This window comes from Orbicella franksi, chromosome 11 (genome assembly GCF_964199315.1).
Source record: "Orbicella franksi chromosome 11, jaOrbFran1.1, whole genome shotgun sequence".
Classification (NCBI taxonomy): domain Eukaryota; kingdom Metazoa; phylum Cnidaria; class Anthozoa; order Scleractinia; family Merulinidae; genus Orbicella; species Orbicella franksi.
Window position 1 is genome coordinate 7107375 of NC_138155.1, and position 14740 is coordinate 7122114.

Below are 14740 nucleotides of genomic sequence, written 5' to 3' on the forward strand. Positions count from 1 at the left end.
CATCTTTCACTTTATCGGTAGTTATAGTTTTTCAAATGTAAGACCCTCTAAGAACTTGACGTTTTGCAACGTTTAAGCTCGACAGGTTTCTGCATTTTAGTAATGTAGCACGTTTGAATTTCCTAGTTTATGATTTGCGTGACATTAAAATGGCGGCCCATAAAGTCTTTCGTGTGGGTCAAAAGCTGAGTTATCGATTACGTTATTGGTACCCGAACGGTTCTTCCACTAGACGAAGTATCAATTTCAATCTGTTGGAACATTACAGTAATGCATTTTCGTGTAAATACGCAAAACCAAGAATTACAAATGTTTCTGTTCCTTTGTTCATGTCTGTGCCCATCCGAGGGACTCCAACATGGCGTCTCGCATTAAGGCTTTATAAATTTGGGTGAAACACTCCTCCGAATAACTCGCGAATAAACACTGCGCAGACTTAAAAATCTTAGCGAGGCTGTTTAGATATCAATCAGCTATCATATACCAGATTCTTGAGTTAATATATTCTGGTGGTTACGATTTTTAACTTTAATGGCGTTACAGAGTAACCAGCAACGTATAACTACGCCTCAGAAAAATAGAGCCACGAACAACGACGACGAAGATGCAAATGGGTTCCATGCTTTGCATGCTATAGTGCGAGTGGCTGCGTGGCATTTTGAGATAAAAGCAAAGAAAAAAAAAAACTTTTATGCATCCTTTGTAAAAATTGACATATTTTAGGACTTCGTCATGGACAAAGAAAATGTCTAATGATTCGGGGTCAAATTTCTTTGGGTAATTAATGGTGTGGTACCCTTCCGGTATTTACGGTTGATGTTTTTGTAGCTCGATCAGAGGCGTTCTTGCTAATTCGTTAATAATAGGGTGGACAGAGAGCGCTTTCCTATCAAATAAACCTAAAATAAGGCCATGTTTATGAAAAATTCAATTTCTTGAAAATACAAGAGTTGAGACCCTTGAACACTTGTCAAAAACATTTTGAAACGATCTTGCCGAATTTTCCTCTAGATGACTGTGAAATTCAAGGGAGCTACACAGTGGTATAATGTTTTTCTACGTAGCAACGGCCACAGCGACGGTTGTTAACAATCAGAAAGTGACCAAAGATATAAACGAGTGTCAACAACTATAAACGAAAGCTTGTAGAAAAGCTCTTACGACATGCAGAACTCGATAAATGTAATTACTTTTGAAATGTGTTGCCTGAATCACCATCACAGTACAGGCTCATTAATTTCCCTTCCAAAAAGTTATATTTCCTACTTCTGCAAGCTTTCCACTTCCCCGATATGCAATCTGCAAACACCCTTCCACTCCCCACCCCCCCCCCCCCTCTTGATTTCTGGCTTTTTAAATGCTTAATCCATCGTGTAACAAAATTTCAATGCATTTTTCCAGGAGCCATAATCGGGGACGGAGACCGTAAGCGCGCGCCATTTCAAGTATTGGGGTTGTCCCCATGATATGGGACAATAATTCTATTTTTAGAACAAATTGCGCCATCACATGCGGCACACGCGCGTACATGCTGCGAGGATTTTTGCGAATGTCGCGCGGGGGAAATGGCGTCCGAAATTCCCGAAATGTTTCATGCTTTTGCCCCTCAACTCAACGCGTTTACGTCGGTTGGAATTTTGCTTAAGTATTTTCGTCGTAAGCTGCTCCAGTTTGAGTGAAGTAAGACAGTGTCGAATTTAGGTATGTTCCACTGTAAGCTTGTATATATCGCTGACCAAGTTGTGTTCCGACTGATGCTTCGTTTACATGAGCTGTACATTACTCCACTTTAAATTTCACATATGTTGAAGATTAACAGCTTTTCCATTACACAGCAAAAAACTAGCTGGATATATCTAGATAACGCAGAGCTTCAGGACTTCATAGTTTCCTGGCTCCTCTTGCCACACGCTTGCGAGGAATTTGTCAGTCTATCGCGACCGGAAAGTAAAACAAAATAATTGCTAGTTTGAGTTTCGCTTGAATTGTAAGCAACGCTCGATGTTTCATCAAGGCTTAATAACTTTACGTCCGTAGATACTGCTCAGTTTTATTCGTGTAAAAATCCAGTAAATTCTCTGTTTTCGATGAATGAGAGCGCCCACCGATGCGTGTTTTGTACAGTCAGTAAACATGACAAATTGTACTTCCGCCGCACTTTCGTGTGAAAGCGTACATCGAACTCAAACAATAGCTCTATAGTTTTTAAATATGTTTAAGATTGATAAATGTTTGACACCATATTAAAAGCTAAGCTGAAAATATGTGAATAAAGCAGAAACAATCAGCGAAGTTACGATGACGCTTTCTTTAATCAACTTGGAATAACGATTTCGATTTACATGATCGAGTTATCAAAACTCCTTGTCTATTTTCATTTTCGCAGTGTAAAACTTCACTATGCTTATGTTGAAGAAACACACATGATGTAAGTAGCCTTTTTGCATTCGTGAAATTTGTTGCAGCATCTCAGCACAAAAGATAACGAAAGAAATCTTTGTCAAGATTTGTTGACAAATGAAAACACCGACTCGGACTTGAAAGTGCACGAGCAGCATACACTGTGCAAATGAGCTAATTGTACGCGTCAGACTTTCCTTTCAAAAACTTTTGCAAACTCACCAAACAAGCAGAGACAATAAGAAACCATCAAAACAGGTTTTGGTTATGATTAAAAATTGTCTGAGAAACTCACAAATTAACTCGATACCAGAGTAGAGAGTTTTCTTGCTATATTTTTAAGCATACGCGTAAGCTTACGACTAGCGTGAGCAGATCTTATTATTCATTCCCAGCGCGAGATTGAAGTCTTGTTTTCAACCCTGAAAAACCCACCTTTTCCGTTAGCTCAGAGCATAAAACTACATATAAGCGCCCTGGTTCGTATTCCCTGCCTTATTCCCTGCCATCGCTGTGAAAAATACGCAAGAGAATCTCTCAACTCTCACCATTTGATCACGCAACGTGACAACATCCACGCGAAAGCCCCTGACATGTGCGTGAATCCGCGCGGATATATGACGTCAGGATGGCGCAATTTGTTCTAAAAATAGAAAAATTGTCCCATATCATGGGTGCGCGCGAATCCCGAGACTTACGGTCTCCGTCCCCGATTATGGCTCCTGATTTTTCTTAATCGTGTACTTGTACCAGCTGACTTCACGCCAACATCTCCTCTTTGGACAGCATTTAAGAGAATTTCCTGTGACTTGGGGTATTCAAAGACTAATAATATGTCGTGACGCAATCAGCCTAAAAGATCACAACATTTTAACATCTGTCATGTAACACTGGATAATTTGTCCAGTGGGTCTGGTGCAAAATAAGGTTATTCAGATAAAGACTGGTAAAAGCACAGAAAACATGAGTTAAGTGTCAGAACTTTGGTTGATTACACGGAACGGAACAACGAAACAAAAACTTTTAAGATGTGCTTGTTTGAAAGTCAATCTTGTTTTGTAAAAGAACAGGAATTGTTGGCATTAATACTATAAATCACAACCTCAAAAGAGAGCAACCCATTTTAAGTAAAGTCTTCAAAAATTATTTTCTCTTCCCGAGTGCAATCACACGAAATTGATCTTTCTTACCATATTTCAACAAGCTTTTTGGTCTATTTTAGGGTATCATAATACAACCTTAACCGGACACTAAAAATTTCCGGACATTCCAACCGGAATATTTTGTTCGAATGGAAAGCACCCAAAGATTATCCAAGATGAAATCAGTTGCTATATCTACATGGGGCATGCGCAAATTACCTAACACGAAGACTTTAAATTTGCATTCGGCAACGTTTCCTGCTTTGTCTGAAGCCAAGTACCGGATGCTGTGTTCCCCAGCATGAAATAAGTCCCCTGGTTGTTTCCCATAGTGTGTTATGTTGGGGATGAAGCCAGAGTTGTCTGTAGCTGAAGGATGAGACCACGTGACTAGCGTGGACGTGGAACCCCTGTCAGCGGTGGCTACAATATTTGACGGACAGTTTGAGATAACTGGTGCTGAGACATCTAAATGATAAAGAGATATCGCTTAGCAAAGACAATAAGAAAATACATATAAAGATGCCATACACATGCAGTGGCAGCTTGGCGATTAAAAACTGTTAAATATAAATGTGATAATAACGAGAGTGACAAAGCCCAATCAGCATCATAAAGAACTATTACATAAAGGTCGTAGCATCATCGTCATCATCACCATCATCATTATAATCCTAATCATCAACAACGGCAGGAAAAAACAAAAACAAAAACAAAAACAAAAACAAAAAAACAAGAACAAGATATAGTTGCTTCCATTTTGTCAAAGTAAAAACACCAAAATGTTATGTTCATTCACGTCCAATAAACTAATTTTCACTTGTTTTAAAATTATTGGGAAAACAACTTCCAAGGTCGTTTTCGCAGTCAGGACTTTTTTTAAAATTCAGTTTGGGCACTTATATTCCTTTAATGCAACGATTCGTAAGTTAAAATTCTACGGATTCGCATGGAAAACATGAAGAGCATTTTTAAGGCCTATTGAAAATAGGTGTTGCCATATCGCAAATTGATCAACTTACCATTGCACCATGGATTTCCTAATGGCGCCCATGTCTTCTGCTGATTACAAGTCTTCACCCCAGGTCCATGGTGTTGATAACCGTTTTTGCATGTGAACCAGCACTCTGATGCGTAATAAATGACAGCACTTGCATTGGTGCAGAACGGAGGGCTAATGTCCAGTCCTTCCGATTTTATTGTCAAAGGGGAACAGGTGATAGCTACAAGTCAAAGAACAAAAAACCCCTTTTTTCAGCCCATTGCAATTGTTACGAGACAAAGCGTGGTATGTCAAAGAAGGCGCATGTTCGCTGGTTCGTAAATCTTAAGGTTGCTCTGTGCTTGTTTGTTTGTTTGTTTGTTTTATATTGGTATCGCTTTGGTGTTTTTCTACCTCTGGTTTGTAAATTACCGGACAAATTACAGTCATACTTTGCTGCTGGTTGAGGCTTTAAAAATCACTGACAGATTTCCATCTTTAAGAGGACAGCATTAAAGAAATTCGTAGCTTGCAGCTTCTCTTGGTAGAGAAGGAAGTTAAAGATATATAGCTAAGATATCATGGAAAAATTACCAAAAGATGGATATATGTCAAGGTAACTAGGAGTCGCTTTTCTTACTTTTCAATCGATGAATACTCTTTATTACCTTGACACTGTAGCTCGGTTCCACTCCACTGTCTAGTCTCCAGACAAGTTCTTTTTTGTGATCCTACTAGAGTCTCATATCCTACCAGGCAGCTGAAGAAGCAGGAAGTGCCGTAGTTAGAGCTCAGGCCACTGCACCCATATCCGGACTGTATTGCATAGTCTGGAGTATGCAGTGAGGGACACTGGATGACTGAAACGAATAATAAAAAATAAAATTACACATTTCCGAGTCTTCTTCTTTTCACTTTTAAGCTCGTGAATACGAGTTTGTAGTGGTTACTAGAAATCACTCGCTCGATAACTCCGCCGATTAAACGACTGCAAAGTCATCGGCGGTTATAATGTTCAAATACGCTTTGGATAACTTTAGCACTACATTTCTTCAATACTTCAAGTCTTTAAAATTTTGGATGTTTTTCTGCCTCTAAATGCATTTCTTCGCTTTATCTTGAGCGATAATCGATTCTACAAGTTTCGTTAACATTTATTTCACTCGGTCGTCTATCGCTGCGAATTTATGCTTTATCTTATGCTTTAACAAATAAAGATCGTAATTATTGTTACAAAAACTGAACAGGATTTATTAATTGCCATTGCTGTTATTGACATTTCTTCACAGTTTTGTTTGTTGAAGTAATTCGGTTTCGGAAAAGGCTTGCTGGTGAGTTTTTTAAAGGTTTAATATTGTTTCAGGTAAATGATTAGTATTTTATGGGAGATCAAAATAACTCAATGCAAACGACCGCTCTTGGTTGATAATAAAATTTCAAATGGTCCACCTCCAGAATGAAGACGTGAACAAATACCCAACTATTGCCTGGAAGGGCTGGGGTGGACACTGCTGGAAATACGCCCCCGAGCGAAAGCTCACTCCAAGATGGCGGAACTGATAAGATTTTATGTAAAAACATGCTAGTTTTTGAACACGGCAAGGTGGTTTGCCCCATCTACTGAATCAAGCTCCAAGGCGTTTTGTCCACTGAATGACATGCTCATTTCATTTGTGACGGATTCTTATCCAAATGTGTTTTTGGGACTTTAGCAAACAACTACTGCATAAACCGAACTTATCGCATAGAGACCAAAGACAAAATTATGTACATAATCAGTAACCGATAGTCAGGAGCTCCTGACATAATTTCATTCACCTTTTGTACTCACGAGTTTTGCTCATAGACTGTTTTGATCTAATGTAATAATAATCCAATAGGTTGGACCTTGCTCAATGAAAAGTTCCATAGGAGGTTCATAATACAGGTACCAGTTGAAAGTGCCAGTTCGATAATTGTCACATGCCACGAGTTTTCCAAAAATACTTCCCTATCAAAATGTGTTTACATATTTCGACCCAGTTACGCCAAATCAGAGTGCGATTATGAATTATTTATTTTATGAAGGATTTTCACGATAATGGAAAATATGTTTACATTTGCCTAGCAGGCACGTTTCTGCAATAAAAATAAATTATAATAGCTACTAACCCTCACAGGAAGTTGCATTTCCTGTCCAATATACTACATTTGTGCCTGCTTTCTTGGCACACTTTCTCTCGGCAGATCCCTTCAAATCATAGCCCTTGGAACACGCGAAGCGGCAGACACTTCCATATATATTTCCACAGGCGGAATTCTCTATCTTCCCGTTTGCAGGTGAAAAGAGAGCGGAGCATCTAAAAACTATCAATTTTTATAAAGAAAGTTGACGTTTAAACATTAGCACTTGGCTAGGGAATCAGGTTCGGGGTGAACACTTTTGGTGGTTAAACCCTTAATTACACACGCTACAGTCTACATCAAAACTGGGCAACGCTAAGAGGGGGCTTTCTAAACCATTCAAATACGGACAATGGTGACCCAAGATTAGAATTTAACTGAAGTGTTCATTTTTCTTTCATAACTGCTTGCGCTTTGTGTAGTTCAGGCTTTAGATCACCCACACTCAAAACTGAAACACGTTTGAATCAGTTTGAATCAGCTCAAATAATTAGTTTTTAGTAAGAACCTTTAAGTTGAGTTTTAAAAGATCCTGCGTGTATAATAGGCCCTTTGCAGCTAAGCCATCACGTGACCTACTTTTCATAAAATTATGGGCTATAACTTAACTAATGCCAGAAATGGAAAAAGCATGTCGAAAATATCAAAATGGCCAAGTTTGAGGCCCCCATCATCAGAGAATGAGATTTTATGATGGTCTGAATTTTTGAAAGAATAAGAAGATTTGTATGGGAAAATGTTGCTGGAGAGCAAGGTCTTGCTCTCCAGCAACATTTTCCATACGAATCCTCTAAATTTTCCGAAAATTCAAACTATGGTATAAACTTACTCGTTTTTTCCTGGGGCCTCAAACTTGGCCTCTATAGTATTTTCGATGCGCTCTTTCCATTTCTGGCATTCTTTAAGTTATAGCCCATAATACAATTTTTTTTTAGGAAAAATTTGGTCACGTGACCCTAGCTGCAAAGGGCCTATTGTACCCCAGAAATAAATTGTCCTTCTTACCTTGAACTGTAATTTTGAAGGAGCATTGTTTTATGTTTCCCGATGGATCTTTAGCAGTGTAGATCACGGTATGATCTCCTTCAGAAAATATATGTGGGGGTGTCACTGCAGGGAACACAGTTAAATTTGCTTGATGATTGTCGGTGACTTTAACTGGCGCCCAGGTCACCACCGCTGAGGTTTTCCCTTTCTCTGCAACAGCACTTCTTGAGGCTGGACAGGTTTCACCAAATGAAGGTGCTTCCACGTCTTAAGGAGAAAGAAAAAAAAAATACGTAAGTTAGCAAGTTGGCGACTTTAGTGAGCAACAAAGTTAATGAGTTAGTTATTTCGTCACCCATTCACGCAATAACTCGGTTACCCAGTCAATCTATTAGTCAGTTATTCAGTACATGTACTCTGTCACCCATTTGCTCCGTTGGTCGCTGAATAGACCTTTTTCGCTTCGGCGGCTTGTTTTCCCATTACAGACTACGTGGTATCCTCTAGAAAATTGTTCTTTTAACCATCTAAAAATTATATAATAATATACACGCGGCTATTTGAAAATATGAAATGAAGAAGTCTCAAGAGTATCATCACATGATCTGGAATGGGGCAACAAACCGCCCAGTCGGAAAAGGTCTAATGCTCTGGTGCTCGGTTAACTAGTCTCCAGCATTCAGTCTGTTCATACTGCCGTTCGCTCATCTAGAGACTACTCAATATAGATGTACAGTGCCTATATGAATTTCAAAGTTAATTGGAGGATCATTTCCAGTTATCTGTCCCTTTTTGAGGAAGGCGCCATCAAAGACCCTAAAAATACCGAGCTGGGGTTTTGTGATATTTAGTTCCAGTAATTACCGTACGAAAGGATTACTGGTAGTCTACGACTTGTAGATTAATAGCAAATTATGTGAAGCCATCGCACACAACTTTCCCAAAACGTGAAAATATTATTATTTTTGCAATTACCAGATTTGTTATCCCACGGAAACTGGAGCGAGTTGAGCCCCGAGTTACAAGCGGGGCAGGGGAGGTGACAGAGATAGAACCCCTCTCCTGGGTTTTCGTTCTAAGAAGGCTTATGTAAACTATTTGACCTATGTAAACTATAGCCCTCGGCATATTCTAAAAGATGGCACTTGTGTTTTTGGCGAGTCTGCTTCACAAAATATGACATGATGTCATCAAGTCCGCCATCTCGGAATTCCCTTTTTTCTCAGATTGGGAGAGAATAAAGTAAATTAATGAGAAATTATTCAAAACTAATACTATACTGGTTTTGCAATGGTTTTAAAGAAATTTAGACAAAGCCGTAGAATACTGTCAAAAATGACGAAATGTGGCTTGACCTGCGTGTCAAAATGCACTTGCTATGGAATGTCAAAATCTTGGTGTGGGTGGGATGAATGAACAGCCACTGAATTTTTTAACATCACAGAGTACATCATCTTGTTAAAACTCTGAAAATCCCTCGCACGAGGAGTTTGTTCGGACAGGAATCTTTTAAATTTTGTGAAAATTGAGCACGTTGCATTTCTGTTGTAATTCTCTGGGCCCAAGTATGTGGGTGGCTGAGTAAGTGTATAGAGTATGCCTTTCGTGACCATATGATAATTTTGTAAAACTCACCTTTACAGTGGAAGATACCCTGTCTCCATTGCCCGTTGTCACACATATTCGAGCTAGAACCAACACGAGCGTAGCCTGAGCTACATTCATAGGAACAATTTTGACCATGCAGGGGTTTTATTTTACAAATCTCAGGAATGATTTGTCCATTGTCTGGTGCCTTTAGAGATGGACATGCACGTACTGAAATTAGAAAAATCAGTAGAATAGGAGTTAAAACTATTGTGAACCGTATTTAAATATCGCGAGATTCCATCATCATGCTCTTTTTGCTTTATTCATTCACTACAAAACACATCCTAACCACATAAATAAATCCCTGACCTCGACAATTTGCGGTTGCTTTAGGGCTCCAGCTGCCATTAACGTCACAAAGAGAGCTTGTGTTTCCGACTATTTCAAAGCCACGATTGCACGTGACCACGCACTGAGTCCCATGAGGAACCTGCGATTTACCACGACAAGGGGTCGAGATCTGTCCGTTGCTTGGAGACGGCCAGTCACTTGTGTCACAGGTGATTCCTTCAATTGACATACATATAGGTCGACAAAATTAGTCACGTATTTCCATCTCACTGAACACAAGGTTTGTAGATCTGAAGTCACTTGGCTAGCAGGATAACCTCTTGACATTTTTTTTTTTTTTTGGTAAAAGAAAGAAGAAAAAGATAGAAATTGTCATGCTATGAAAGAACCCCTTGAGCTATGCCTTGAAATAAATGTTGCATTGTATTAATAATGTATTTGATTAGTATGTATTAGTATGTTAGTATTAGTATGTGTTAGTATTTTGATATGTAAAGTTTTACATCTTTCCTCTTTCGAGTAGCCTTGAAAAATTAAGAAAATGTTTAATGTTCTTTTTGGGCCATCTTGACATCTTATTTGCAAGCTTTCGCACGTAACCGCTACTGAAACGAATCAATTCCCGATGCTCTTAACACATGATACAGGCCTCGTTATCATCAGTGACGCTTCTGGAGATAAAGGGGTAAAGAAAACCGACACCTTAAACAAATTGGTTACTGTAAGAAGAATGTGAAACGCGAGCAAGCAAAAAACCAATAGCACCTCTTATAGCCATGAGCTAAAAAAGTAAAAAAAAAAAAAAAAAGAAAAAAAAAAACTTTTATTTACAGGTAGCTGGCTCTCGCAAAGCACTATCCGGTTTGATATACATGGTTCATCCGATTAATTGAGTAAACCAGTGTCATATATATGTATATATATATAGTTAAGTGCAAGATGAGGCGTCATGAAGCAAACTTCTAACTGTTCCGGCTTTGTGTAATCTATTATTTCAGGTTGTATAGCATTACGTAATTATATTTACATTTTTCTGATCTTATATATATATATACATGCAAATCTGTAAACTTACTAGGATTTTTAACGTTTTATTTTTTAACTTGTAAATATTGTTCCAATCTGAAGAAGGCCGAAGGCCGTAACGTCGCATTAAAAGCCGGAACAGTTAGAAGTTTGCTTCATGACGCCTCATCTTACACTTAACTAAAATTCACATTGAAGCACGGTATCTTTTGATCCTTCTACTGGAAGTCACCGTTTGGAAAACCATATTATTCTGCCTATATATAAATATATATATATATAGTTTCAAAACCACGTTTCACAACATGATAAGGTGTCCCAAAATAGGTACTCTGTCTGCAGCATACCGTGAAAAGGTTGCTGAAGATTTACAGTACCTCTCAAGAAAAGGTTCTCATTGTGACTAAGACCGGTTTAAACTTTTGTGAGAAATTGGGTCAGTCAAAAAAAGAGGCTAGAGAAAAAAGAAACGTGTAACAAGTGGAATCTGGCTAATTGAGGTGTTCTTTTGTTTGTTATGTAGCACTATAGTTTCAACCGAGCTTGGGAGGTGTGGATGAAAAAATGTTGACCTCGTCATAGGTGCAAACTTCATGCATTGCATTAGATTTGTACTTACAACCTTCTCGGTCAAAATTTTCCCATAGTGACCTCTCGCTCAGTTAAAGGAAACTAGTTCAGAGAGCAGATGTTCAGCCAGAAAGTTTATACTTACTGACGCATCTTTTCCAATTTTGTGGCGATGTTTGATACCCAGGATAGCAACTGCACGTGAATGAACCGAGCGTATTATGGCATAGATGTTCGCACTGTGCCAAACCAAGAGAACACTCAGAGCAATCCTGTTTTTGGCTATTAATTCCACTGCATCTGGATCCACCGTGGGCTGGTGGGGGATTGGTGCAGTAGCGGTATCTTGTTTGATAACCACCTTGACAGCCAACATTACCCCAGCTCTGCCATGATGACCAACCGCCATGAATTGGTGCTAAAAAAAATATCATCTGCCTGTTACTGAATAGTTATCTCGGCATGCAAGGTTTATAGAAAAAGACCATTACGTATATGTCATTCACGCCGTTCTCTCTAACCGTGAGCTACTCAGACCACAGTACTTTGTAAATTTTTATTTCGCCAGGTACTATGATCGTCGTCATAACTGCAGCTTTCCTATTATTATAATTATTATTATCATAATAGTAATAATAATTATTATTGTTTTTATTTTTATTACTACTGCTATTATCATTGTTGTTGTTATTATTATTATTATTATTATTATTATTATTATTATCGTCCTCACGTAATGTTTGCTTAGAGTCCTTAGGGCCGAGACCAAACCATGGTCCTGGGGCACTAGGGGATAGCCAGTTTTTAGCTTGATAGCACCCTCCTCAAAATGTGTGCTGTACCTAGCAAGGTATCTTTTTATTATTATTATTATTATTATTATTATTATTGTTATTGTTACTTTAAGTCCTTAAAGTCTTGCCGCTTTTAACTTATGGTGCCGAGTTCAATCCATGAGCCTAGGGCAGTCATAAGTCTGCTGGATTACTTGATGGATAGAGTCCTCCTAAGTATGTGAGCAGTTCCAAGGAGGACGGTCTTAATTCTGTAGCTCTGTTATTCTAATATTGCCTGGGGTCTTGCCGATGTAGTTTTCTGTTCCCTTCTTGAAAAGTCCGAAAGCTCCAATGATCATTGGGACAGTTGTTGTTTTCATTCCCCACGTTTTCTCGATTTTCATCTCAAGATCAAGATGATGATGATGATGATGATGATGATGATGATTATTATTAATCACGCGGCCTAGGGCAAACACGGTTCTCAAAATGAGGCTCACTTCTTGCTGCTATACCGTACTAACGATACCCAACCAGGTCGAAGCAGCTGTCCACCCGTCAAGCTTCTCTCCTTTATTGTTGTTTCTATTTTTGGCTGCTTAGTTCTTTTACAGTTCCTACGTACACTAGCAGCATTTTTCGTTTGTGGTCTCTGCATGAATCATTGTATTTAGTGGCCTCTTTAGATCCGATATGCTGCTCATGTTTAACATGGTATGGCAATGTACTTTCAGCGGGAAAGTTTTTGTCTTTCCGCACTCTCCTTTCGCGACCACGACACGATCTTCTGTATTTTGCATATTGTCCGTGATCACTCGTTTAGACATTGGCCAATCCGCAAACATTTGGATTGAGTTTCATCTGAGGTCATTGTCATGTGCATTTAGTAGACGATCGGCCAACCAGCCGGCTGCTTTACTTCTTGATGCTACACATTGCTGATGAGACTCAACCATGTCGAAACTGCTGTCCGCGGTTGTAATTCTTGACTTTCAGTTTGGACTCTATCATGCCGTTGTCCCGTTAAGCTTGCTACATAGTCAATCAGGCTTGCTACCTTGTTATGTTTCTATTTTTAGCTGATTAGATCTTTTACAGATCCTACGTACACCGGTAGTAATTTTGTTTGCGGTCTCTTGCATCATTGCGCAGGATGCCTGAGGCAGACTGCGTCATACTTTCGGTCTAATTTGGGAGCAAGTGGTCTATGTGCTTGTTTCCCGTGGAAGTATGTTGAAATCACGTCGGGCCAAAGGAACAAATATTTGTTTTATCCATAAATTTTCTTCAAAAGCTCGTATTGCCTCCAAAATGCACCAACAACATGCTCGATAGATGCCCTAACCAACGCTTTCCTACATCGCCTACTTGGTGAGAATCTAAACTTGCAAATCTCGTAGTCATTTTTTCAGGCAAACTATAGTCGTTTGCTGAGGGGGATTTTGAGCTCGCAAATCTCGCGGATATTTCTCATAGCGAGACCCACCGAGAACATTGCTTTCTTCAATCGCCGGCAAACGTTTGCTAAGTGGGAATTTAAACTTGCAAATCTTGCAGAATTTTTGGTTCACCGTAGCACCGCAACAGATATTTTTCACCGCGAGCCATCGCGAAGCCCAGCAAGTTAAAAATTTATACCGAAGGAGAGCAGCCATAAATTTGCTTTCCCTTTGTTGTCGGAACCCATCAGTTGAGTGGTAATTTAGATCGCAAATCTTACAGATATTTCTTCGGTGCGACCCATCGCAAAGTCAGGCGAATTTGCGGAAGGAGGAAAATAGCCATAAATTTGCTTGAAAACTCCCACCGCTTTCAGATTTCTCATCGCTGCACGTCAAAAACACTGAAAAACAGTGAAACCAAAACTCCCTAAAATCGCTTTACTTCGACTTTATTCTTAAACACGACCTAAACCTCTGCAGCAACAGGGAAAAAACGTACACAAACGAAGCCAGAGAAGGCGTCTTTAGTGTATATCTTTTCCGCAGTGAAAAATTGGGAGCTGCATGAAAATTTGAAATGCGACACGAGTGGGGCATTTCTATGTCAATTTGACACAACAGTAATAAGGTCGACAATGCTTATACTACTATACTACTACATAAATTTTAACGCGAACCACATTATGTTATCTTTTTGGTAAAGAAAATACAACTGCAAAACTGAATGTTAGCGTTTCCGTTCGTGTTTATTGTTGCGCGGATATAGCCATTCGAAGTTGATAGCATTAGTACATCGACCAAAGCATCCCGCGTGAAAGTTGTTGTACTTCAACTGAGAGCGCTTTTATGCATAAATAAAATTTAAAAAGCTGGTTTTTGAGCTCCTTCAGTTGCACTTTTATGATGAACTGGGTGTAAAGGGACGGTGAAATATGTTAGGGAATAACAAAAACTGCCGTTGTAGTAAGTTGGTTTTCAAGTGTTGTGTCACAAATTTTAAGGTGCTGTTTCCATTCGCACGATTATTTTTTGATGAAGTAAAAATACAAATTCAAAAAAATCCAAACGACCTTACCGTGTAGATACTGTAATAGAGCTTTCAACGTTGCCGTTCCTAAATTTTGGAACTCACTTCCAGCCAGTCTAAGATCTATTTCATGCCTCATAGTTTTAAAAATAACAGTAAGACTACTCTTGAATGAGACTTTTAGTAAAGCTTACTTAATTTAGGGCAATGGTTAAACTGGTTGGGCCTTTGTTTCATTGAATATTTTTTCAGTCTTTAATAATGATATAGTCATTTTAAGAAGT

At 38.9% G+C, this 14740-nt stretch overlaps 1 protein-coding gene across 4 annotated transcripts in view; it reads right to left on the reverse strand.

Moving 5' to 3' along the window:
* The window catches only part of LOC145502326 (uncharacterized), a 54695-nt gene that overhangs the window by 25155 nt on the left and 14800 nt on the right, over positions 1-14740 (reverse strand). For all 4 annotated transcript variants that reach the window (XM_081481589.1, XM_081481591.1, XM_081481592.1 and 1 more), the window contains 8 exons: positions 11357-11629; positions 9634-9831; positions 9310-9492; positions 7693-7941; positions 6676-6870; positions 5193-5384; positions 4565-4765; positions 3762-4010 (listed from right to left, as the gene is read on the reverse strand). In XM_081481589.1, the coding sequence (XP_081337715.1) occupies positions 3762-4010; positions 4565-4765; positions 5193-5384; positions 6676-6870; positions 7693-7941; positions 9310-9492; positions 9634-9831; positions 11357-11629 (1740 nt within the window). The remainder of the gene's footprint in view (positions 1-3761; positions 4011-4564; positions 4766-5192; positions 5385-6675; positions 6871-7692; positions 7942-9309; positions 9493-9633; positions 9832-11356; positions 11630-14740) is intronic.